Source organism: Aptenodytes patagonicus, chromosome Z (genome assembly GCF_965638725.1).
Source record: "Aptenodytes patagonicus chromosome Z, bAptPat1.pri.cur, whole genome shotgun sequence".
NCBI classification, from domain to species: Eukaryota; Metazoa; Chordata; class Aves; order Sphenisciformes; family Spheniscidae; genus Aptenodytes; species Aptenodytes patagonicus.
In genome coordinates this window covers 12,330,869-12,350,749 of record NC_134982.1, presented here as the reverse complement: position 1 = coordinate 12,350,749, position 19,881 = coordinate 12,330,869, and the positions used below count along the sequence as shown (strand labels likewise).

General features: G+C 60.6%; 4 protein-coding genes across 4 annotated transcripts; all 4 read right to left on the bottom strand.

The window, feature by feature from the left end:
- Positions 1 to 233: 233 nt before the first annotated feature.
- Positions 234 to 1,957, bottom strand: LOC143173116 (avidin-like). Its single transcript, XM_076363176.1, has 4 exons — positions 1,886 to 1,957; positions 1,137 to 1,347; positions 898 to 1,030; positions 234 to 443 (listed from the first exon to the last, which is right to left on the bottom strand). The coding sequence occupies exons 1-4, from the start codon at positions 1,955 to 1,957 to the stop codon at positions 410 to 412; spliced, it is 450 nt and encodes a 149-aa protein (XP_076219291.1). The 3' UTR covers positions 234 to 409.
- Positions 1,958 to 4,101: 2,144 nt separating this feature from the next.
- LOC143172693 (avidin-like) lies at positions 4,102 to 5,868 on the bottom strand. Its single transcript, XM_076362371.1, has 4 exons — positions 5,797 to 5,868; positions 5,078 to 5,291; positions 4,493 to 4,613; positions 4,102 to 4,201 (listed from the first exon to the last, which is right to left on the bottom strand). The coding sequence occupies exons 1-4, from the start codon at positions 5,866 to 5,868 to the stop codon at positions 4,102 to 4,104; spliced, it is 507 nt and encodes a 168-aa protein (XP_076218486.1).
- An 8,268-nt stretch (positions 5,869 to 14,136) lies between these two features.
- Positions 14,137 to 16,214, bottom strand: LOC143172532 (avidin-like). The gene is made up of 4 exons (XM_076362095.1): positions 16,115 to 16,214; positions 15,078 to 15,288; positions 14,489 to 14,609; positions 14,137 to 14,419 (listed from the first exon to the last, which is right to left on the bottom strand). Exons 1-4 carry the CDS (start codon positions 16,184 to 16,186, stop codon positions 14,386 to 14,388), a joined length of 438 nt encoding a protein of 145 aa, XP_076218210.1. The 5' UTR covers positions 16,187 to 16,214; the 3' UTR covers positions 14,137 to 14,385.
- A 364-nt stretch (positions 16,215 to 16,578) lies between these two features.
- Positions 16,579 to 18,053, bottom strand: LOC143172431 (avidin-like). Its single transcript, XM_076361885.1, has 4 exons — positions 17,924 to 18,053; positions 17,582 to 17,792; positions 17,012 to 17,132; positions 16,579 to 16,729 (listed from the first exon to the last, which is right to left on the bottom strand). The coding sequence occupies exons 1-4, from the start codon at positions 17,993 to 17,995 to the stop codon at positions 16,684 to 16,686; spliced, it is 450 nt and encodes a 149-aa protein (XP_076218000.1). The 5' UTR covers positions 17,996 to 18,053; the 3' UTR covers positions 16,579 to 16,683.
- Between the last annotated feature and the right edge of the window lie 1,828 nt (positions 18,054 to 19,881).

Sequence of the window (19,881 nt, the reverse complement as noted above, 5' to 3'; positions counted from 1 at the left end):
TGGGAGGGACCCCGAGGGGACAAGTTACCCACAGCACAGCAGCAGGTTTGCCAGTGCAGCGCTGCTGCACACTGCCAGGGAGGGGACATGGGACAGCCCCCATCCCCAGGGACCCTGCTGCCCTCGGCAATGCCGCATGAAGCCTCCCCATGGGAGGCTGGCTGCAGGGCAAGACAAACCCCATGGGTTTGAGGCAGGGCAGAAACCAGAGTCAAGCCCTACATTCCCACAAAAACCCTTTATTTTGCACCTGGTGCCCAGCCTTCACACTGGGCTGAACTTGCCTGGGAAAGCATGAACCTGTGGGCTGAGAGCTGCTGAAATGCAGCACGTCAGCGCGGGCAGAGCTTGGCCGGGGGAAGCGCTGTCTCCTTGCGCCCCTGGGCCTCCTGGATTTCCCTGCTTGCTGTTATTTTATCCGGGTGAAAACGGTGGTGCCAATCCTGCAGGAAACCCCAAATCACTGTGGTTCACCCAGCTGGGGTCACCTATGCTGTGGTGGAGGGTGCAGAGGGGAAACCTGAGGGGGGGCACTGCGTTCCCCGCTGCCTCGCTGGGTGCTGAGTGGAATGCCACAGGCTCCAACACCCTGTAGCAGAGGCTGCATCAGGTGCTGGCATCGTGTCCTGCTCTCTCCCTGCTGGGGAGAGTGCAAGGAGAGTCCCAGGGGGATCTGGCTTGGGACAGACCCTGTCCTGGGGTCACCCACCCTGCGGCACACCCGGGATGCAGGGGCTGGCCGGGTCACAGGGGTGCTCCTTAGCCCCTGCTCATCACCGGTGACAAACCCATTTCACCCTCCTGGTCCTGCCATGCTTCATCCCCTGGGATTTCTCCCTTCTCCAGCCCAGGGTGCAGGAAAACTTGGCACAGTGGTGGCTGGGACCCAGTGCTCACCGGGTGGCTTTCCAGTCCTCGGCGGGGCTGTCAGCCGCCTCTCTCAGGAGCCACAGGGCATGCAGGGTCTCCTCCCCGTTGGTGCCCACGTAGCACTGGCCCAGGAAGGCAGTCATCTGGGCTGTCTCCGTGCCTAGAAGGGTCCGAGGTGGCATGAGTCGGGGTGGTGAGGCACGAAGCCACCCCCCCTGCGTCCCGCTGGCATCCCCACTGCAGAGTGATGGCCCCCTCCTGCCTACCTCGGAGCCGCCAGCGCACGGTGAAGGAGAAGGTGGGCTGCGGGACCAGCCCCGCATCCTGCTGGGACCCCTCCAGTGGCGAGGTGAGGATTTCGGAGTTGCTGGCTGCAGGCCCCGGCAGGTAGGAACCGGAGAAGCTGCCGTCCTTGCTGAGGACGGAGATGACCATCCGGCAGCCGGTGTCGCTCCGCCACGACCCAGAGAGGAGGCACTGCAAGGCCAGGGATGTGGCTTCGGGTGCCCAGCCAGGCAGGGAGGGCATCCTGCTCCCACCCCACCACTCTGGCTGTGCCTGGGGATGCCTGCAGCACTGGGGGAAGCGCCACAGACCCTTTGTGAAGCTGGTGCCACCGGCACAGCCACCTCAGCGCAAGCATTACACTGATTGCCTTCAGCCCAGCTGCTGCTCTGGGCTGTTTGCTGCTGCCACCCAGGGAGAGCAGGTCCTCCTCATGCTAAAGCAGAGGGTGTGCTGCTTTTCTTGCACGCTTGGTGGGAAACCGGGGTTTCTCTGGAGCATGGCTCCATTTGTCTGTCTCTGGATGGATTCCCACAGTGAGGAGCATCCTTGCAGGAACAGTCCCTCCCTCCCTGCCTCTCCGCAGCTTCCCTCAGCACTGCATAGTGCTGGTCCCACCAGCTCTGGCAGCCTGGCCCTGGCTCCCTGCTGAGCACCGCAGCCCCAGCAGCAGCCTTTGGGGTCTAGCAGGGTGCCAGCGCCACATCCCCATCGCCACCCGTCACCGTACCTTCCTCTCCGCAGGGGTGACGCCCACCGCCAGGGCCAGGGTGAGGACCAGGGCAAAGGCACCGCTCCCCATGGCCGCAGAGCTGCGAAACACCCAGCACAGCTCCCTCCGGGCCCCGCACCCCGGCCCCCTTTATAGGGCTGTAACTGGAGCCCTGCAGGCACCGGGCTGGCAGCCGCGGGGTGGGTGGCCGGGTGGCAGGGCGCCCGGGACAGGACAGGCAAGGCGAGGAGGTCTGCGTGACAGGCGAGGAGGTCTGCGTGACCTGGGCAGTGCCGGAGGAACGTGGGGATGAGCACGGCTGTGGAGAGAGGCGGGGGCGCGGGCTTTTTTTAATGCCCTTATAGCAGCCTGGAAAGCATCATCTACCTTCCTTGGGAATCTGCCTCTTGTGCATGCAGGCTGGAAATTATTACCTGTTTAAACATTTAACTGCTCCCTGCTTTGCTGGTGCCGCTGCCTGACCAGGGTGTCACCCACGTGGTGCCAGGGCATCCCTGGCAGAAGCCAAGCTGCAGCGGCTGCAGCGGCTGCAGCACCGAAGGAAGGCTCGCCCTGCCTTCTGCTTTAGCATTTAACATTTCCCCAGCATCTTCTGGATATCAGCTGCTAATTTTGCTGCTGTTGCTTTTACAAGACTTAGAGGAAGAAGTAACCACAGAGGGGCACTGGGGTCCAAGCGAGTGTGTTTGCTGAACACATCCAGCATGCTAACCAGCCTTGTATTTGCACCTCTTCCTTATATTTGCTGCTCTTAGGGGCTTTGGATGTACATAACACAGCATGCACTGTGCCTGCGTTCCTCAGCTGTTTCTTTGCTTGCTGCAGTGCCTGGAGCAGGCATGGGGCTGCAGGCAACTGAAAATTAAGGTGACATTCAGCTGCATAAACACATGCTGTTTCCAGGTCAGCAGTGTCTGGGGCACTGGACGGCAACAGGGCTGCAGTGCACGCACTGGGGGTAGGGGAGTCCCACCCTGGGGTGGCACCGCTCAGTGCCTGCCACGAGCCCCAGCACACCCTGGGACCCCGCTGCTGCTGCTGCTGCTGCTCAGCGCCTCTCCCTCTGGTCCGGGTGGCCCCAAAGGCTGGGGTGAGTTGAAACCACCCCTCTCCTAACACATCACTGCTCCTTGTTGCCTTCAACAGTCGCAAACTGACGGGCTTATCATAGGGACCTAAAAAATCCCCCCCGGGAGATCTCTCACTCTTGCCCTGGATGCCACGCTCCATCTTTTTGGCCTGACACCAGCCGCTGCCTTTCTGCGCTGTTTGGCAGGGACAAGCCGCCCTGTTTGAGGTGCCAGGGAGGTGGCAGCCACCACTCCACGTCACGGCAGCATGCACCGGCCTCGCTGGGGCTGGGCCAGGCTCAACGGACTGTACGGCTAGTGTGCTGGCATCCTTGGGGCTGGGTTATATTTGTAACGCTTCTGCAAGAGGCTTCGTCTTCACCCATGGACCTGCCAAAAACTTTGCATCGAAAGGGCTGACTAAGCTTGGCAGTTGTCCACAGAGGCAGATAGAGTGGTACTGCCGAAATGCAGTGGCAGAGAGTGGTAAAATCCCTGGTTGTAACTCAGGGGGATGGGATGGGATGGGATGGGATGGGATGGGATGGGATATGACGGAATACAATGGGATGCAATGGGATGCAATGGGATGCGATGGGATGCGATGGGATGTGATGGGATATGATGGGATTGGGGCTTTAACTGTGCACATTTTACTTCAGGTGCTGTGCAGCGTGAAGGAAGCGCTTTACCAATATCTCACATCTACCGATACCGTTACCTCCATCACCCAGCCCTACGGAGCACTGAGTCCTGGGACTGGAAAGGCGTCTGGTGGGGATGGGTATGAAGGCACTGCAAGGAAGGCAGCTGGATTTGGGATGCTGATGCCACCTCTGCCACCGGCAGGCAGGTGGGGAGTGGCAGTGCAGGGTGGAAGTTCGGGTTAGGATGAGGTGGGAAATGAGCCAGGGAGCTGGATGGCGGGAATCAGGGAGGGATCCAGATGTCCCTGGGGAAGGGCAGTGGTGAGCCCTCACCTCTGCAGGTGTACCTGTGGGGACAGAAGCTGCCTCAGAGGGGGAGCAAGGGCAGTTTTTTAAAAAAGATGACTACAGCTGACATGATTTTTAAATTTTATTTTTATGTGAGAGGCTGGTTTTGCTTGCCTTGGGGGGGCCGGCCTGCAGCCGGAGCATGCCATCATGGGGCAGGCGAAGATGCATCCTCACAGGACGGGGACAAGCTCAACAGAATCTTTCCTTTTGGGGCGCGTTTGCGTGTGAAGACATTTCTGCCCACCCTGTGGGAAGCAGAGAGTTCCTGTGGGACAACCCACAGACACCGCCCACTCAGGGCTGCCAGTGCCAGCAGGTGACAGGGGTGTCCCTAAATGCCCCCCAACTTGCCTTGAGCAGCTGCCGGATGCCCCTGGCCAGGGCAAGCCCCTTGCCAGGAGGCATTGGCATCCCCACTGCAAACCCACGCTGGGGCGTTCCCAGGGGTGGTCCCCTCATCCAGGGGGATGCTCATCCTCGGGAGTCCTAGGTAGAGCCCCTCTGTGGGGCTGCTGTCCCCCACATCCCCCCACTACCTCGTGGCTTTCCAGTCCTCCTCGAGGGACCCAACAGCTTCACGCAGCAGCCACATGGTGGTCAGTGTCTCCTTCCCGGCCGCATCCACGAAACATTGCCCCGCAAAGGCAGTGGTAGCATCTGGGGGAAGCGCTTGGTGGGGGGTTGGTGGGGACTGTACCCACACTCGCTGGCTGCTTCCCCCTCCCCGTGGTCCTCCCGGCCGCAGCTGTGTTCCCACTCCGACGGCCACATGCCCACCCAACCCACGCCGGGGGGACCTGCCCTTCCCCAGTGGCTCCCTTGGGCAAGGCAGGCTCTGCGGCACCGCATCCCCCCTGCCCTAACAGGGTCCAGACCCACCACGGTCACATCAGGCTGCCCGGCAGGGATGGGTGCAAGGGGGCTGGGCAAGGAGGGGCTGTCCTGTGCGAGTCCAGCGTTGCCCATTAGCCCCATGCTGGGCAGGCGCCACTGCCTCCCTCTGCTTAGCTGTACCAAAGCATCATGCAGCAGACTTCCCGGCAGAGGAAAAATCCTGCTGGCTGCCTGCGTGGCTCCCCGTGCCCCCGCGGTGCCATCCCCAGGTGTCCCCCAGCACTTACTGGAGAATTTGTCCCAGCGCACGGTGAAGGCAAAGGTGGGCCAGCCCCCCTCACTGGGCTGCTGCTGGGCTCCCTTCAGGGGGGAGGTGCGGGCGCAGCCACCAGCAAGGGTGACCCGCGTGAGGTATTTCCCCTGGAAGTCCCCGTCGTCCCTCACCGCTGAAATCTCCATCAGAGAGTCCTGCTCATTCCTCCACAGCCCGCTGAGCTGGCACTGAAGGGACACGGCCACGGGCCCTCTGCCCCTGCGCATGGTGCAGAGGGGGACCCCATCCCTCCCACCGCCCCACAGCCGGAGCCACAAGCCCCGCTGTGAGTGCGACTGTGGGGCACGACTCTCCCTGTTCCCAGTTTGGGGAAATGCTCCCCCAGGTGCTGCTGGCTGCTGAGCAGATGGTACAGCAAGGCCAGCGTGTCCCGGCCCGTCAGCATGCATGGTACGCCCAGAGACAGACCCCCATGGGAGGGGATGCCCTGTGCATGGTGCCCCTGAGCACAGACCCCGTGGGAGGGAATGCCCTGTGCATGGTGCCTCTGTGGGAGCGAAGCTTTGTGGAGGTGGTACCAGGTGGCTGGGCATGACCCAGAGATACCCTGCCCATTGCCTGGACTAGGTGCTTGTCCCAGCCTAAAATGGCATTTAAGAGAAAACTCCTGGCTGCCCACGCTGCATCCCAGTGCCATGTCTGCCACATCCCCATCATCACCTGTCCCCGTACCTTCTTCTCCGCAGGGGTGACCCATGCCACCAGGGCCAGGGCAAGGACCAGGGTGAAAGCGCTGCTCCCCATGGCTGCAGGGCTGCGAAGTGCCCAGCACGGCTCCCTCCCAGCCCTGTGCCCTGGTCCCCTTTATAGGGCTGTAATTGGAGCCCTGCAGGCACCGGGCTAGCAGCCGTGGGGTGGGTGGCCGGGTGGCAGGGCGCCCGGGACAGGCGAGGTGAGGAGGTCTGTGTGACCTGGGCAGTGCTGGAGGAACGCGAGGGTGAGCACGGCTGTGGAGAGAGGTGGGGGTGCAGGGATGGTTTGCACATCAATGATCCAAGAGGCTCTGCCAGCCCATTCCTTGCTCCGCGATGGAATCCTTGGGGTGGGCACAGCCTGGCACCGCCCCACTGCCCCGTCCCAGTGCTGTCACCCAAACAGCACTGCAGCAAGCACAGCCTGACCAGCTCTTCTCTGCTGCACTGAAGGGTGGTGTGTCTGCCCATGGGAGTTTGTCCTCGTGGCAGTCCCCTCCTGCATTACAAGTTTCTGCTGTTGTTTCTAAGCTGTTTTTTCTCCTGGCTGTGCTGGGCTTTCCCTGGGTCTGGGAGCTGTGACTGTCACTGCAGCAGGAGCTCTTGGGCGCCCCGGAATTAATCCCTCTTGTCAGTGCAGAAGGGCTTTTCTGGAAGACATGTAGATATAGAATTTGCTTGTCCCCATGGAGGGGATGCCCTGTGCATGGTGCTCCCATGCACAGACCCCATGGGAGGCGATGCTGCGTGCATGGTGCTTTGAGTCTGGGCAGGGTACAGCTACACGGCAGAGCCCTGTCTGAGCCCTCCCAAGGAGTCCCTAATGGCCCAAGACTGTAACAAGGATGGGCAGGTGGGCAGGGGTTCTTGGACCACCTGGTTTTTACACAGTGACATGGCACAGCCACCTCCCCCAAGATATCTCTCTAACCAGGTGAACATGTCACTGCTGATGCTGCAGGGGAAGACAGAGCTGGCACCTGGCTGTGTCCAGTTCAGGAGGGATCTCTCTGGCCCCTGCCCTGCACAGGAGATGAGCATCTGCTTTGAGCATCCTCCAGAGACACATCTGCCCCAGGCTTGAAGACACCAGGAGGGCCACTCTCCTCTTCCCAGGGAGCAGGATGTGGTGATGCCCATGTGCAAATTGCACGTTGTTTTTAATTATAAAATTATAGTAGCTGCCTTCAGCTCCCATCCCAGGGACTTGCTCCAAAAGCCCTTGGGGTCCCGGCACCAATCTCCCTTGCTTGCTGCCCAGCTGGCTTCCAGCACTGGCACCCACCCCCCAGGTCTCAGCGCTCCCCCTGGGGGTCTCCATGCTGCACCCATGAGTGCAGCCCCAGCACGGAGCAGGGATGGAGAAGTGCCCAGCAGCCCTGCTCTGCCCGGGGCACACCCAGTGGCTTTCCAGTCATCCTCAAGGCTGTCAGCCTCGTCTTGCACAATCCACGCAGTCCTCAGTATTTCCTTCCCGTCCTTTCCACGAAGCACTGGCCCATGGAGGCGGTGGTGGAGACTGCAGGGAAGGGGTGGGAGGTGGGAGAGAGCGCTGGGATGGGGTTTTCCCTCTGTTAGGCAGCCAGCTTGCCAGTTTGGGAGCAGAAAAGGCTGCCTGTGGGTGGGTGATGTTTCCCTCCCCAGCCTCCTGTCCTGCTGGGACCAGGGACATGGCACTGGACAGGCGTGGGATATGCAGGATGTGGGGGGATGAACCCAGCTGAGCCTACATCCAGCCCTGCCTCACTTCGTCCTGGGCAGGACCTGCCTGGAGAAGAACCAGAGGTGGGGACCAGGAGATGCCACCAGCCATGCAGCTCTGGAGCCAAGGATGGGGGAGCATCAGGGACATCACAGGAGGGCAGAGGACCATCAAGGACACTGCAGAGGAGGGCAGAAGAGCATCAAGGACATCACAGGGGGGGCAGGGGAGGTCTGGGGACACCGCAGGGAGGGCAGGGGAGGTCTGGGGACACTGCTGGGAGGCTGGGAAAGGAGAAGCACCTGAAAAGCTCCAGTTGACGGTGAAGCCAAAGGTGGGCTGGCTCTTCTGGTTCGTGTGGTGCTGGGATCCCTGCAGCGGTGACACCTGGATCTCATTTGTGGTGGCAGTCACGGCCATGTGGTAGGAGCCAGCGAAGTCGCCTTTTTCGTTCATGGCCCCGATGGTCATGTTGGAGCCCAGGTCATTCATCCAGCGCCCGGTCAGCATGCACTGGAGCGGAGGGGACTCAGCGTTGGTGCTGCAGCACAGCCCAGGTGCAGGCAGGGTGGCAGGAACGGGCACCCCCAGGAGCCGCAGAAGGGAAGCTGGACAAGCCGCAGGTCCCCCGTCCACCCAAGAGTCTGTACTGCCAAGTGTGATGAGCTCAGCCGTGGGCTGGGGAGGCAGGTCGCATCTGGGAGGGTGTCCTGGCTCCCGGGAAGCCCCAGAGAGGTCTGGGGACCTGGCCAAGGAGCTCCTCCATCCTCCCAGGATGATGGTCCGCACGCGGCAAGGCTGCAGCCAGAGCTGGGCAAGGAGAGAGGTGGAGGAGCAGAGCAGGGTGTGCGGTCCCGACCTGGGGGCTGGCAGGAGTGACAACCACATGGACATGGCAGAGGGGGCAGGAGCTATGGGACTTCATTTACAAGTGCAGTTATAGGCTTGAAAATCAGATTTGTTCTTTTGTCATCACTGTGCCTGTGCGCACACCCGGACCAACCAGCCATGGAGTCCCTGAGTGACCTGGGAACTCCCTGGCTCCATCCGCTTAGGTGGGACAACAGCTGGACTGAAACAGTTGTTGGGCACTGAGATGTGGGGCACTGAGATGTTCAGTGTTGAGACATTTGTAAACAGTCGTTAGGAACAGTCCCTGCAGAAATGGTTGCATAAGACAGTCTTCTGCATGCGGTTAAGACACGTAAGTGCTGGAGGACCCCTGCAACAGAGACTCTTCCTCCATCCAGACAGTGACCGACTGTTTGAGGGATTTGATCTTCTATGTGAGCATGCCAAGATCCCAATAATTTAGTTTTCCTTTTTTTAACCAATACACTACGTGTGAACACCTGTGCAACACAGACACGGCAGCAGTGATACACTGTGCATGATTGCAAGGTGCCTCTTGCCTCCTCCTGCTCCCCGTGCCCCTGAAGGCATTCATGGTGCATGAACGACCATGACCAAGGCTTGCTATGCAGCAGCAATGGCTGGTTTTCCTCCCAGAGGGAGGTCTGCAGCGGGGCTGAAGGGTACCCCTTCAAGGTTTTGCAGACTGCTCAAACTGTGGTCAGCACTGCCGCCTTGCTGGAGCATCCCAGGACTGCTGCATAGCCTCCAGGCAGCTCTGCCCCAGGGAAATGTTGACATGAAGGCAATAATAAAGTCAGGAGGATGCATGCAGTAAGGCTGCAGGCTTAGTGAGACGCCCCACTGCTGAGCTGGCCACGCTTTGGGGTGAGGGCAGAGTCCTGTGGTCCCTCTGCCACCCTCTTTCCTAATTTTCAGGTTCCTCTAAAGCAGGTAAAAGGCTGCACAGACCAAAGGACACCATAGCAGAGGGCTGGCATAAAGGCATTCTGCTCAGAAAGGGTGTAAGGGAACTGAAAAAGCTGGAAAAATTCCAGGGAGGCACTGAGAAGGAAAGAGCAACGTCGCTCCAGAAGTGGAAGATGGACCCAAGGGGGAAAAATGTGAAAAGCAAACCACATGCAAGTCTGCAACGAGGTGGGATAAAACACAGAGCAGGTGGAAAACTTGCGAAAGCCACGGATGCTGTTAGTAAAGCTCTCCCATGACATTTGTGGCAGGAAAACCCAGGGGAGCAGCGGGAGGTGGCAGCCCTGCCAGCCCACTCCCGCCTTTAGGTAGCTCAAATCCCAGGCAGGGTGCCAGCGCGGGGCACGCAGCACTGTCTGGGGTTATTTTGGGACTGGACAGCTCGAGGACCAAGTTTCAGATTCAGAGCTGGAGCTGAGTTACCCGAAAATCATTTGTTTTGGCTGGGAGGGGTGACTCAGGCAGCACCAGTACTGCCCATTACAGTAAGCTGCAAAGTCTGGCAGGAAGGGATTTGGGGCTGGATTTGCTGGACGTCTGCTTTCCAGCAAATCACACGCATGTCCCTAGGAAGAGTTTTGGGGCTGGATGTGCTGGAGCTGTGCTGCCGGTACAGATCAGCCCTCGCCACTCACCAGGGTTATGGACACAGCTGAGACCCTGCACCTGCCTGCTTGAGTGCTGCCTCGGAGCCGGGGGGGGGGCTCCCAGCCAGCTTTTTGGGGTACAGAAGGCCCCCCCAGCTTACACTCCCATCACGCTCACCTGGCATCGAGCAGGGAAGAGCCAGTGCTGGCCTGCGCTTGGTGGCAGAGGGTCACTTTGGGGATGCACCATCCCATTTGGGCTGGAAAAAGGGCTTTCTTCCAGCCGGTCTCTTCCCGGAATAAGAGAGTGAGAGCTTCACCCTGCACCCACTGCAGTGCTTTAGCCCACCTTCCCCAGGGCATATCCACAGACTGCACAAGGTTGGGTTTAAAGGAAAAATAATTAATTTTATTTGGGTTTTGGGGGCATCTTCCCCCAGAGCTGATAACAATCCTGACGCTGGTACACACTGATGCTGCTGAGGGTCTCCTGGTCTCCCAAGTTCGGCTGAAGCGAGAGGGTTCTGCCTCCTCCTTTCAGCCCATCCGAGTGAAGACGTTGCAGCCGGTCCTGTGGGGAAGCAGAAGCCCATCGGTTCCTGGCCGGCGGAGAGGCAGGAGTCCCGGCCGGGTGTCCTTTGGCTCACCTGGTGGCTTTCCAGTTGCTGGCCAGGAAAACTTCTTTCAGCCGACAGCGAAGCCAAAGGTGCACTGCCCGTCCTCATCCAAGTGCTGGGAGCCGACAAGGGGGGACAGCTCAATGGGTTTCTGGGCGCCCGACACAGCAGTGTGGTACCCGCTCCTGGAGAAGTCGCCCTGGCTGTCGACTGTGGACACGTGCATCCTGGAGCTCAGCTTTCTCTCCCACCAGCCGGTCAGGATGCAGTGCTGGGAGACGAGCAGACGTGTCCTCAGGGGCTGCCTGCACACAGCCCCTACCCCTGCCCCGCAGGCTGAGCCCCCTGCCTGCACCCCCCCAATGCCCATGGGGTGCCGGCCTCACCTTGCCGTACCTTGTGGAGTGTTTCTGCTCCTGGCTCAGCCACCACTTCGTGTTGGTCGCCTCTGCCTCCTTTGTGCCGGCCTTTTCCCCCCTGGGAATCTCATCTGCCTGGCAGAGGAGCTTGGAAAAGAAAGAGAACTCAGGGGCAAGCTGTGGGCAGTGGCATAGCGGGGTGCCTCTGGAGCCCCGTGAGTGCTCAGGCACTCGTTTTGAAGAGACATGATTTATAAAGTCGATGCCATCTCAGCCATGTCAGGAGGGCCAAAAGCCGGGGTAAGCCAAGCAGAAGGGGAGAAGTGAAAAGGAAAAGCTAAAGGCAGGAACCCCAGACAGGTAGGAATACAGGCAGGACCCCCGCTCCAGCCCTGCCGGGTGAGCTGTGTGACCCCACAACATGTCTGCTTGTGCGTGTTGGGGATGTGTGCCATGCTTGGCACCGATGTGTGGAGAGTGGCTTGGCACGAGTGGAGAGCCCACTGGGATGGGTAGAGCCCTCGGGTTCACGCTGGGCTCCTGCATGGCCAAGGAGGCGGCACAGCCAGTGCCCTGCAGCATCCCACCTGCAAGGCTCCAGCTCCTGCTCCAAGCACTGCCTGTCATCTCCCACACCACACCTCCCCGGTCAAGGGCAAGCCACACCCTGGGGCAGGGTCCTCAGGTTACCCCTGTCCCAATTCCCCTGCATGTCCCTGCGGTGGGGGTCCCCAACATGCATGGCCCCTGCACCAGGGAAGGGATCCCCATGCACATCCCTCCTGGGGACAGGGACAACCCCGGAGCATCCCCCCCACCTTGGAGCACCCGCCTCGGCAGGAGGTCCTGTCAGTGTCCTCCCTGGAGACAGGGACAGGGATGGGGATGGGCACCGGGACAGGGCTGGGGATGTAGACAGGACTGACTGGAGCTGCCTGCTGACGTGGCCCAGCCTGGGGGTCCCTGGCCCGGGTCCCAGTGTCTCCTGGCTGAGGGCTGTGCCTGGGATTCACCCCTGCCCTGCATGAGCCCCTGCAACCCAAACTGCCCCTTGGTCGGGGGGGGACAGAAGGATGGGGAGTTGCGAGGACAAGGTGAGGGTATGTGTGTGGGGACGGCTGGTGATCTGCAGTGGCTCCAGGGATTTGGCAGATGAAGGAAGCGAACCTGTCCCAACAGTGATAGGAAAACCCCAGGGCATTGCTGGCTGCAGGTGGGCAGCCCTGGTTGCACATATCAGGCGAGAGCAAAAGGCCAGTGAAGGTCGGGGCAGGATCAGGCCAGGGTGGGCTGTTGCTGTGGGGGAGCAGGACAGCTGCTGAAGGATCAAGGATGGGGCCGTATGGGAAGCGGGGCCAGGATGGGGGATGTTTGGGGCAGCTGACAAACGTGGCTTGGGGACCGGTGGCAGTGACACTGTTAGTGCTGGCTTCCTGTGAACGCTATGGTTTTGCTTTCTGTTTCTGTTCCCCTGTTTAGCAAGGAAGCTGCTTACATCATCTCCCATCCCATGGGCTGCCTTCTTAGGAGACCCCCAAGAGACAGGGAATTTGCAGCTGTGGGGGTGACGAAAGGACAGAAATGAAGTCTTACTCCCTGGGGGTCCCGCATGGTTCTTGGTGGCCCCATGTCCCCTGGTGGGGTCCCCCCACCAGGGCTCCCAGCCCCATCCTCCCACTCCCACTGGGGTCTGGAGGCTTTAACCTCACAGACCGTTTGGAGAAGTGTTTGGGGACCCACTCATGCTGCTGGTGACAGCCACAGCGGACGTTTGTGGGGGGGGCGAGCGTGAGAATGAGCGCAGGGCAGTCAGGGAAGTGCCAAGGATGCCAGTGTGCAACGGGGCTGAACTGAGGGGCTGCATGTGGAAGGCAGGGGTGAGGATGAGGGTGCAGGGGTGAGGATAAGGATGCAGCTGTGGCTTTTGATAGAAAGCTGAAACACCAGGCATGTCAGCCAGTTGGGCTTGGCTGGTACAGGCATACCCTGGATAGGCTCTGGTCCGTGCAGTCTCCAGGAGCCGTGGGGACTGAGAGCAGCCCCAGAGCCCAGCAGGGAAGGAGGGAATGGAGCAGAGGCTGAGGAAGGCTGGGGAAGGGCGGGCACACCGTGAGAGGAAGAGGATGGTGGACAGGCCCTGACAGTTTCCTGGGGCGCTGTGTGCTCTCTACCCCAAAGTCCCTGCCCCATCCAACAGTCTCTTCCCTCAGCAGCCCTGCAGCCCCGAGGCAGCACCTTCTTCCTTTGAGCCCTTCATGTCTCTCCCTGCCCGCACAGCTTCTCCCCAGGGTGCTCAGGGGCACCTGAGTTAGGAGCTACAGATTAGGCAACTTGTGAGTCAGACACTTCATGAGTTGCTGAAGTGATGAATTAGTGAGTTCATGTGTTAGATGGATCTGTACAAAGGGCATTGCGCCCTTGTTTGACGTGTTTCTTTGTTTTCTTTCCTAACAAGCTGGTAAAATAAAGTTTAACGTACAGGCGTTGTCCTGTGAATTTGAGCGCCCGAAAGGAGGCTTATCCTCTTCCACCCTCGGGCTAATGGGGTGACGGCCAGTTAGTGAGAAATACATGCATATGTACATATTTACAGCAGGGATCCCTCCAGTATCTGGCCTTAGCCACCCAGTCTGCTTAGTAGCTGTCCCGGGAGCCCCAGGTCCCTCCAGTATCCAGCCTGGACTTTGGACCACCCCAACACCACAGGCTCCCAGCTTATGACCATGGTCCCCTCTACGGGGGCTGGCACCCAGCCCTTCCCCATATGTGCACTCAGGACCAACCCCCCCACCCAGAGCAGTAGCTGGCAATGGAATTTAATGGGAAGACAGGGCAAACTGAGGTGCAGAGATGCAGGATGAGGTGAGGTGAGTGTGCTGGCTTGCCTGCACGCAGACTTCACCCCGACCCCGGGCCATGGGGCATCACGCTGCTCTGCACCAGGGATGCTGCCCGGGGCCACCCACCGCAGGGCCCCTGTGGGTGCCCCAAACAGGGGCACAGGCAAGAAGGCACCTGCCGAGGCCCAAAGCCATGGCCAGGAAGCGGGATTACCCAGCTGGCTGGGTCCTCCCCTTGTCCCCCCAGCCCCGTTCCTCCCAGCCCCCCGAAACACCACCCTGCCCTCCCTGAGCCACCCCCTGCCCCCCACCTCGCTCTGCCCATGGCCACAGAGTGGCTTCTTGCACCCCAGGGACACATGGGGCACGGCTCTTTGCCAGGCGGAGAGAGGTTTATTCGGCTCCATGTGCGGTGGCAGCAAGCTTTGGGAAGGGGGGGCCCTGCCAGCAGGCTGCTGGGAGGCACTGGGAGGCACTGGGAGGAAGCAGGGCAGAGCGAGGGTGTGTTTCCTGGCCAGGATGCTGGGAGCAGGCGGGAGCCCAGCCCGGGACCGGGACAGCAGAGAGCCTCGAGGATGCAGGTGGGACAGCAGGGTGCAGGCAGCTTCGGTCCCCATCCCCATCACTTGATGCGCGTGAAGATGGAGGTGCCGACCCTGCGAGGAAGCCATGTCAGCAGGAGGGGAGGCAGGGCTGCGGGGTGGGAGGGCAGGGTCAGGGCTCACCTCGTGGCTTTCCAGGCATCCCTGCGGGATGGGACCTCTTCTCGCAGGAGCCACATGGTCTCCAGTGTCTCCTTCCCGCGGTGGTCCATGAAGCACTGGCCCACAAAGGCGGTGGTGGAGTCTGGTGGGGTCCAAGTGGGACAGAGGGGGCTCAGAGCCTGCACTTCCAGACATGGGAACCTCGGCCACCTGATTGTGGCAGGCAGACAGACAGACAGACACCCCCCGCCACATGCCCTGGGACAGCCAGATGGACCTCCCTGCCACATTGCCCGGATGGGTGGCTTCCACATTGCCCGGACAGACAGATGGGCACCACACCTGCTGTGTCCCTTGGACAGACAGATGGAGACTCTCATCACCCCTCCCAGACAGACAGACAGACACCCCTGCCACCTGCCCCAGACAGGCAGCCCTCCCCCCGCCACATCCCATGGCAGGAGCGAGCGCATGTAGCCGGTCTGTGGCCACAGCCAGTGTTTCTTTGGGTGCCACGGGGGTATGTGGGACCAGCTGGGGAGCACCCCGCTCCCAGCATGGGCAGGGGATCACTGGCTGCCCTGGGATGCCCTGCTGGGTACCGCTGTACCTGCGAACTGCCACTGCACGGTGAAGCCGAAGGTGGGCTGCCCCTTGGCACTGGCGTGCTGCTGGGCCCCTTGCAGGGGTGACACCAGGATCTGCTTGTTGGTGGCCGCCACGGCGGTGTGGTAGGAGCCCGAGAAGGTCCCGGCCGCGTCCAGGGCTGAGAGGGTCATGTTGGAGCCCAGCTCGTTCCTCCACAGTCCCTGCAGGTCACACTGGGGACCGGGGGTTGTGCCGGCACCTTGGGCAGTGACAAGCCACAGCCCCCCTCCAGCTTGCCTGGGCAGTGGGATGTGTGCCCCGTGTATCTGGGGCTGGCATGGCCCCTCCGCAGCGCAGCTGGGACCGGCGGCACCGGCTGGGCCAGCACCTCTCGCTCCCATGGCAGGGCAGGCCAGGGCAGTGCAGAGCTGGGGGTGCTGGGTACCCCCCTATACCAGGGGTAGGTGACCAACACTAATCCCAGGGACAGCACAGCCAGAGCTGGCAGCCCCCTCAGTCACTCATGCTGCACCCTGGGATGGCACGGCATGGCATAGGACAGCAGGGCACGACAGGGCACAGCAGGGCACAGCAAGAGCAGGCAGCCCCTCGGACACAAACGCTGTGTGCTGGTATGGCACAGCACAGCGTGGCATGGCACAGGGAAAGCATGCAACCCCCTCAGCCATGCACGCTGTGCCCCAGGCGTGGCACAGCACGGCACTGCACGGCGTGGCACAGCACAGCACGGCATGGCACAGCACAGTATGGCACAACACACTGTGGCAAAGCACAGCACGGCACAGCACGGCATGGCATGGCACAGCATGGCACAGCATGGGACAGCATGGCACCAGAGAGTACAGCACAGCACAGCAAGAGCAGGCAGCCCCTTGGCCGTTCACACTGTACCCCAGGGATGGCACAGCACAGCACAGCCGGGATGTGCAGCCCCTCATCCAGTCACCCTGCACCCTGGGGACAGCATGACATGGCACGGCATGGCACAGCAGGAGCGGGCAGCCCCCCGGACGGGTGCTGCCCCCAGGCTTCCCCTACCTTCCTGGCAGCAGCGGCACGGAGGCTGAGCAGGGCCAGGGAGAGCAGGAGGCAGCAGCTGATGCTCCCCATGGCGGCAGTGGCGGCGGTGGCGGCCGTGCGCAGTGCCCGGACTTTGCCTGCGCTGCCGCCCCGTGCCCGCTCGGTCCCTTTTATAGCGGAGGGGGGTGCGACCGGGCAGCGGCCGCCCATGCCAGGCCTCCTGCCAAGGGCCACCCTGGTGGGAGATGGGCCACCAGCCACCACGCTGGACTGAGCGGGGTCCTGCTCCTCCAGGCAAGGCGGGGGTCCCAAGGGAGCACGGCGGTGTGGTGGGGGCTGCGATGGAGGAGCCTGGGCCGTGGGGGGGTCACAGCAGGGGACACACACTGGACCTTGGGAATGGTGTCAGGAGAGGCCATGGGATGTTGCTGGGGGGATGGAGGAATGTGGGCACTGAGCCACGACACGACAGGAGCCAGGTGGGTGTTTGCAGCAAAGCTTTATTGGGAAAAGCAGGTGGTGGGGCAGGAGGGGGGGTCCACACCCCCAGCACTGCCGCCGGCCCAGGAACCCCCATGCTGCCACCCTCACTCCTTCTGTGAGGGCAGGCGGGTGAAGATGTTGATGCCGACCCTGTGGGGACACAGCGGGAGGAGACGTAAAGGTGGGAAATGCAACCATGCACAAAAGGCAAATGCACCCTCCCAGTGCTGAACGCCCACCCAGCCCCATCCCACCCCCCAGCAGCATTTGTGCCTTGGCAGGACCTCCGGGAGGCTGTGCACAAGTACCCCATCCTCGGTCACCCCCACACCGGCAGCAGCTCTGCCAGGTGCTGAGCACCGCGGGGTGGGAGAGCCCCGACCCCCTGGGGATGCACAGGGGACCCGTGTGGGGCAGGGGCAGGGGACTCACCTGGTGGCTTTCCAGTCATTCTTAATGTTGTCCACGTGTGACCGCAGGAGCCACATGGTCTTCAAAACCTCCTTTCCCTCCTCATTCAGGAAGCACTGGCCCGTAAAGACGGTGACGGAGTCTGCGGGGATGGGGCAGGAGGTGGAGATGAACGTGGCCAGGGCGGCAGGTCTGTGCCGAGCCGTGGCCCTGCAGCCTGCCCCGGTGCAGGGGACAGTAGACCTGGGCTGTCCCTGCTCTCTGGGGACAGCGGTGATGGGGAAAGTGGGCAGGAGGGGTCAGAGGGCTGGGGGTCTCACACAGAGATGGGCAGACAGCAGCAGGCTTCAGCCCCCAGCACACCCTCTGCAGCCTGGGACCAGGAGGTGACACCAGCCATGCAGCTCTGGAGCCAAGGATGGGGGAGCATCAGGGACACCACAGGGGATGGGAGAGCACTGGGGACACCACAGGGGAAGGCAGGGGATCATCAAGGACACTGCAGGGGAGGGCAGAAGAGCATCAAGGACATCACAGGGAGGGCAGGGGAGGTCTGGGGACACTGCTGGGAGGCTGGGAAAGGAGAAGCACCTGAAAAGCTCCAGTTGACGGTGAAGCCAAAGGTGGGCTGGCTCTTCTGGTTCGTGTGGTGCTGGGATCCCTGCAGCGGTGACACCTGGATCTTATTTGTGGTGGCAGTCACGGCCGTGTGGTAGGAGCCAGCGAAGTCGCCTTTTTCGTTCATGGCCCCGATGGTCATGTTGGAGCCCAGGTCATTCATCCAGCGCCCGGTCAGCATGCACTGGAGCGGAGGGGACTCAGCGTTGGTGCTGCAGCACAGCCCGGGCGCAGGCAGGGTGGCAGGAATGGGCACCCCCAGGAGCTGCAGCCCCCCTGCCCACCCTGTCCCATGCATCCCAGCCCTGCCGTTACCTTTCTTGCAGAGAGGCTGGGAACCACAAGGGCCAGGCTGAGCACCAGGAGGAAGGAAGTCACTTGCACCATCTCTGCAGCGGGCAGACAGCTGGTGTACCTGGGGATGTGCTCCTCGCAGGGCTCTACCGATGTGCCTGCTCTCTTGCCTTTTTATTGCTGCCAGGGCTGTGGGTAGCAGCTCCGGCCAGGGCGTTGTGCAATCTGGGTGTTTCCAAATTTGCAGTTTCCAGTCATACAAGAGGGTGGTTGTAGGCAGATATTCCCTGAAGTGACTGCTAAAACTGTCCTTGCTCATGCTTCCCTGACACCTCAAGGGGAGGCCCTGGCTCCTGCAGGTCAGTGACTACCAGGATGGATGCTTAGCCAGGGAAAACCCCTCTCAGAGGCTGTTGTCCCTTCTACCACCCATTTGCCACCCCACTGCTATGCCCAGGGTGCACAGGGGTGCCAAGCAGCCTTAACCCAAATGCACCCCAGGATCAGCTGCAGCACACAGCCTCACTCTGCTCCTCCTCACCAGGTGTCCTTGTGCAAACCCACCCAGCACTGGGCTCCTTTCAGGGCTTTGCTTTATCCTCCTACGGTTCTGAATCAGGCTACAAAGCACCCCATCTCCTCTCACCCGGGGCTGGCATGAACGTTTGTTGCTTTTTTTACAAACTGGCTTTTGTTGGAAGGAAATTATTTTGTTTATGAAAAACAAACATTCCCTGAATATCTTGGACGTCACATTTTAATGCTGACAAAAATTGTATTTACACAGTGATTCTTAAATAACTTTAAGCACGTATTTCTATAATTCCCCTTAAGTTATAGTTGTTTCTGGCTGGGGAGGCTGAAGTGGCTTGATTCACACCAGATTTTCTCACCCATTCCTCAGTTATTTTCAAGGCAGCCTCCTAAAATACGTGTGTTTTAATTCCCCCAGTCAGCACAGCAAGAGCTGATGGAGCCCTATTCACCAGAAAATGTTCCTTTTCTTAAAATGGAGACAAGGCAACTCTTTGCAACATCTCAGAAATACTTCCCAAATTTTGCTTTCCCTTTAATCTCACCTTTGAGCCCCAATTTCTCTCTGATAGTAAAATTCATTGCTACCCAGGCTGGGGAGCACCGCACTTCTGCCGCCGGCATCTGAATGCCCCCCTCTCCTCCCTGCAGGAGCCCCACAGCCCTCTTGCACCCCTGCCTGCGAGAGCTCCCTGGCCAGAGAGCTGGCTGCCCACGGGAAATTCCTGCCCCAGTCTTTGTTTCCCTCTGTCTTAGAAATTAACTGCAGAACAAGGTGTGTTTTCCCACGCAGCTGCTGTTTGCTTTGGCTGTTTTTTCGGCAGGCAGGCACTACCTGGAGTGTGGCCGACGTTTGTGATCATGAGCATGGTTGGTCTGGGAAGGTTGCAAGGGGCAGGAGGGGCAGGAGGGGCAGCCATCAGCCCCTCACCATCACCGCCTTGCCATCATCTCCTTGCCACCACCTTGGTTCAGGGAGCTCCTGCAGGGACCCCGTGGCCACCGGTGGGCATGGGGATGGGCAACACAACGTCTCCATGCTGGCACCGCTGCTGGTGGCAACCCACAGCTCATTTACAGCCGTAGGTTTATTTTAGCATCACACAAACAATATTGGTGCTACCTGCCCACAACTTTTATTTTTCCTGTATTTAATGATCCCTAACCCAGCGGCGTATCTTGCAAGTGCAGGGATCAGCTCAGTGCTCTAAGAGGCAGATTTCTTGACCAGTCTCAGCCAAGTCAAAAATAAAACAAGCCAAGAGCTGGGGTATCTCTGTGGGGTTTGCACCCTCCAAAGGGCAGCCAGCGAAGCGGCTCGGGGCTGGCAATCATTACCACAGCTAAATCCTGCAATGCCATGCCTGAGCCCTGGCGCAGCAGGGTATGGGCAAGGGGGAATGGGCAGGCAGGGAAGAAGTCCAAAGCAGAAAGTGCTGAAGAAG

What these genes read in the sequence shown, in the direction of transcription:
- LOC143172693 (XM_076362371.1), bottom strand. Translation starts at nt 5,868, where the DNA reads ATGGGGAGCAGCGCTTTCACCCTGGTCCTTGCCCTGGCCCTGGTGGCA. An exon ending in GCGCTGGGACAAATTCTCCA is followed by an intron (nt 4,614 to 5,077) that starts GTAAGTGCTGGG and finishes CGCTTCCCCCAG; the next exon opens with ATGCTACCACTGCCTTTGCG. An exon ending in GAGGACTGGAAAGCCACGAG is followed by an intron (nt 4,202 to 4,492) that starts GTAGTGGGGGGA and finishes TGCTTCCCACAG; the next exon opens with GGTGGGCAGAAATGTCTTCA.
- LOC143173116 (XM_076363176.1), bottom strand. Translation starts at nt 1,957, where the DNA reads ATGGGGAGCGGTGCCTTTGCCCTGGTCCTCACCCTGGCCCTGGCGGTG. An exon ending in CGTGCGCTGGCGGCTCCGAG is followed by an intron (nt 1,031 to 1,136) that starts GTAGGCAGGAGG and finishes GGACCCTTCTAG; the next exon opens with GCACGGAGACAGCCCAGATG. An exon ending in GAGGACTGGAAAGCCACCCG is followed by an intron (nt 444 to 897) that starts GTGAGCACTGGG and finishes GGTTTCCTGCAG; the next exon opens with GATTGGCACCACCGTTTTCA.
- LOC143172532 (XM_076362095.1), bottom strand. Translation starts at nt 16,186, where the DNA reads ATGGGGAGCATCAGCTGCTGCCTCCTGCTCTCCCTGGCCCTGCTCAGC. An exon ending in GTGCCGCTGCTGCCAGGAAG is followed by an intron (nt 15,289 to 16,114) that starts GTAGGGGAAGCC and finishes CCCGGTCCCCAG; the next exon opens with TGTGACCTGCAGGGACTGTG. An exon ending in CGTGCAGTGGCAGTTCGCAG is followed by an intron (nt 14,610 to 15,077) that starts GTACAGCGGTAC and finishes GGACCCCACCAG; the next exon opens with ACTCCACCACCGCCTTTGTG.
- LOC143172431 (XM_076361885.1), bottom strand. Translation starts at nt 17,995, where the DNA reads ATGGTGCAAGTGACTTCCTTCCTCCTGGTGCTCAGCCTGGCCCTTGTG. An exon ending in CGTCAACTGGAGCTTTTCAG is followed by an intron (nt 17,133 to 17,581) that starts GTGCTTCTCCTT and finishes CCATCCCCGCAG; the next exon opens with ACTCCGTCACCGTCTTTACG. An exon ending in AATGACTGGAAAGCCACCAG is followed by an intron (nt 16,730 to 17,011) that starts GTGAGTCCCCTG and finishes GTGTCCCCACAG; the next exon opens with GGTCGGCATCAACATCTTCA.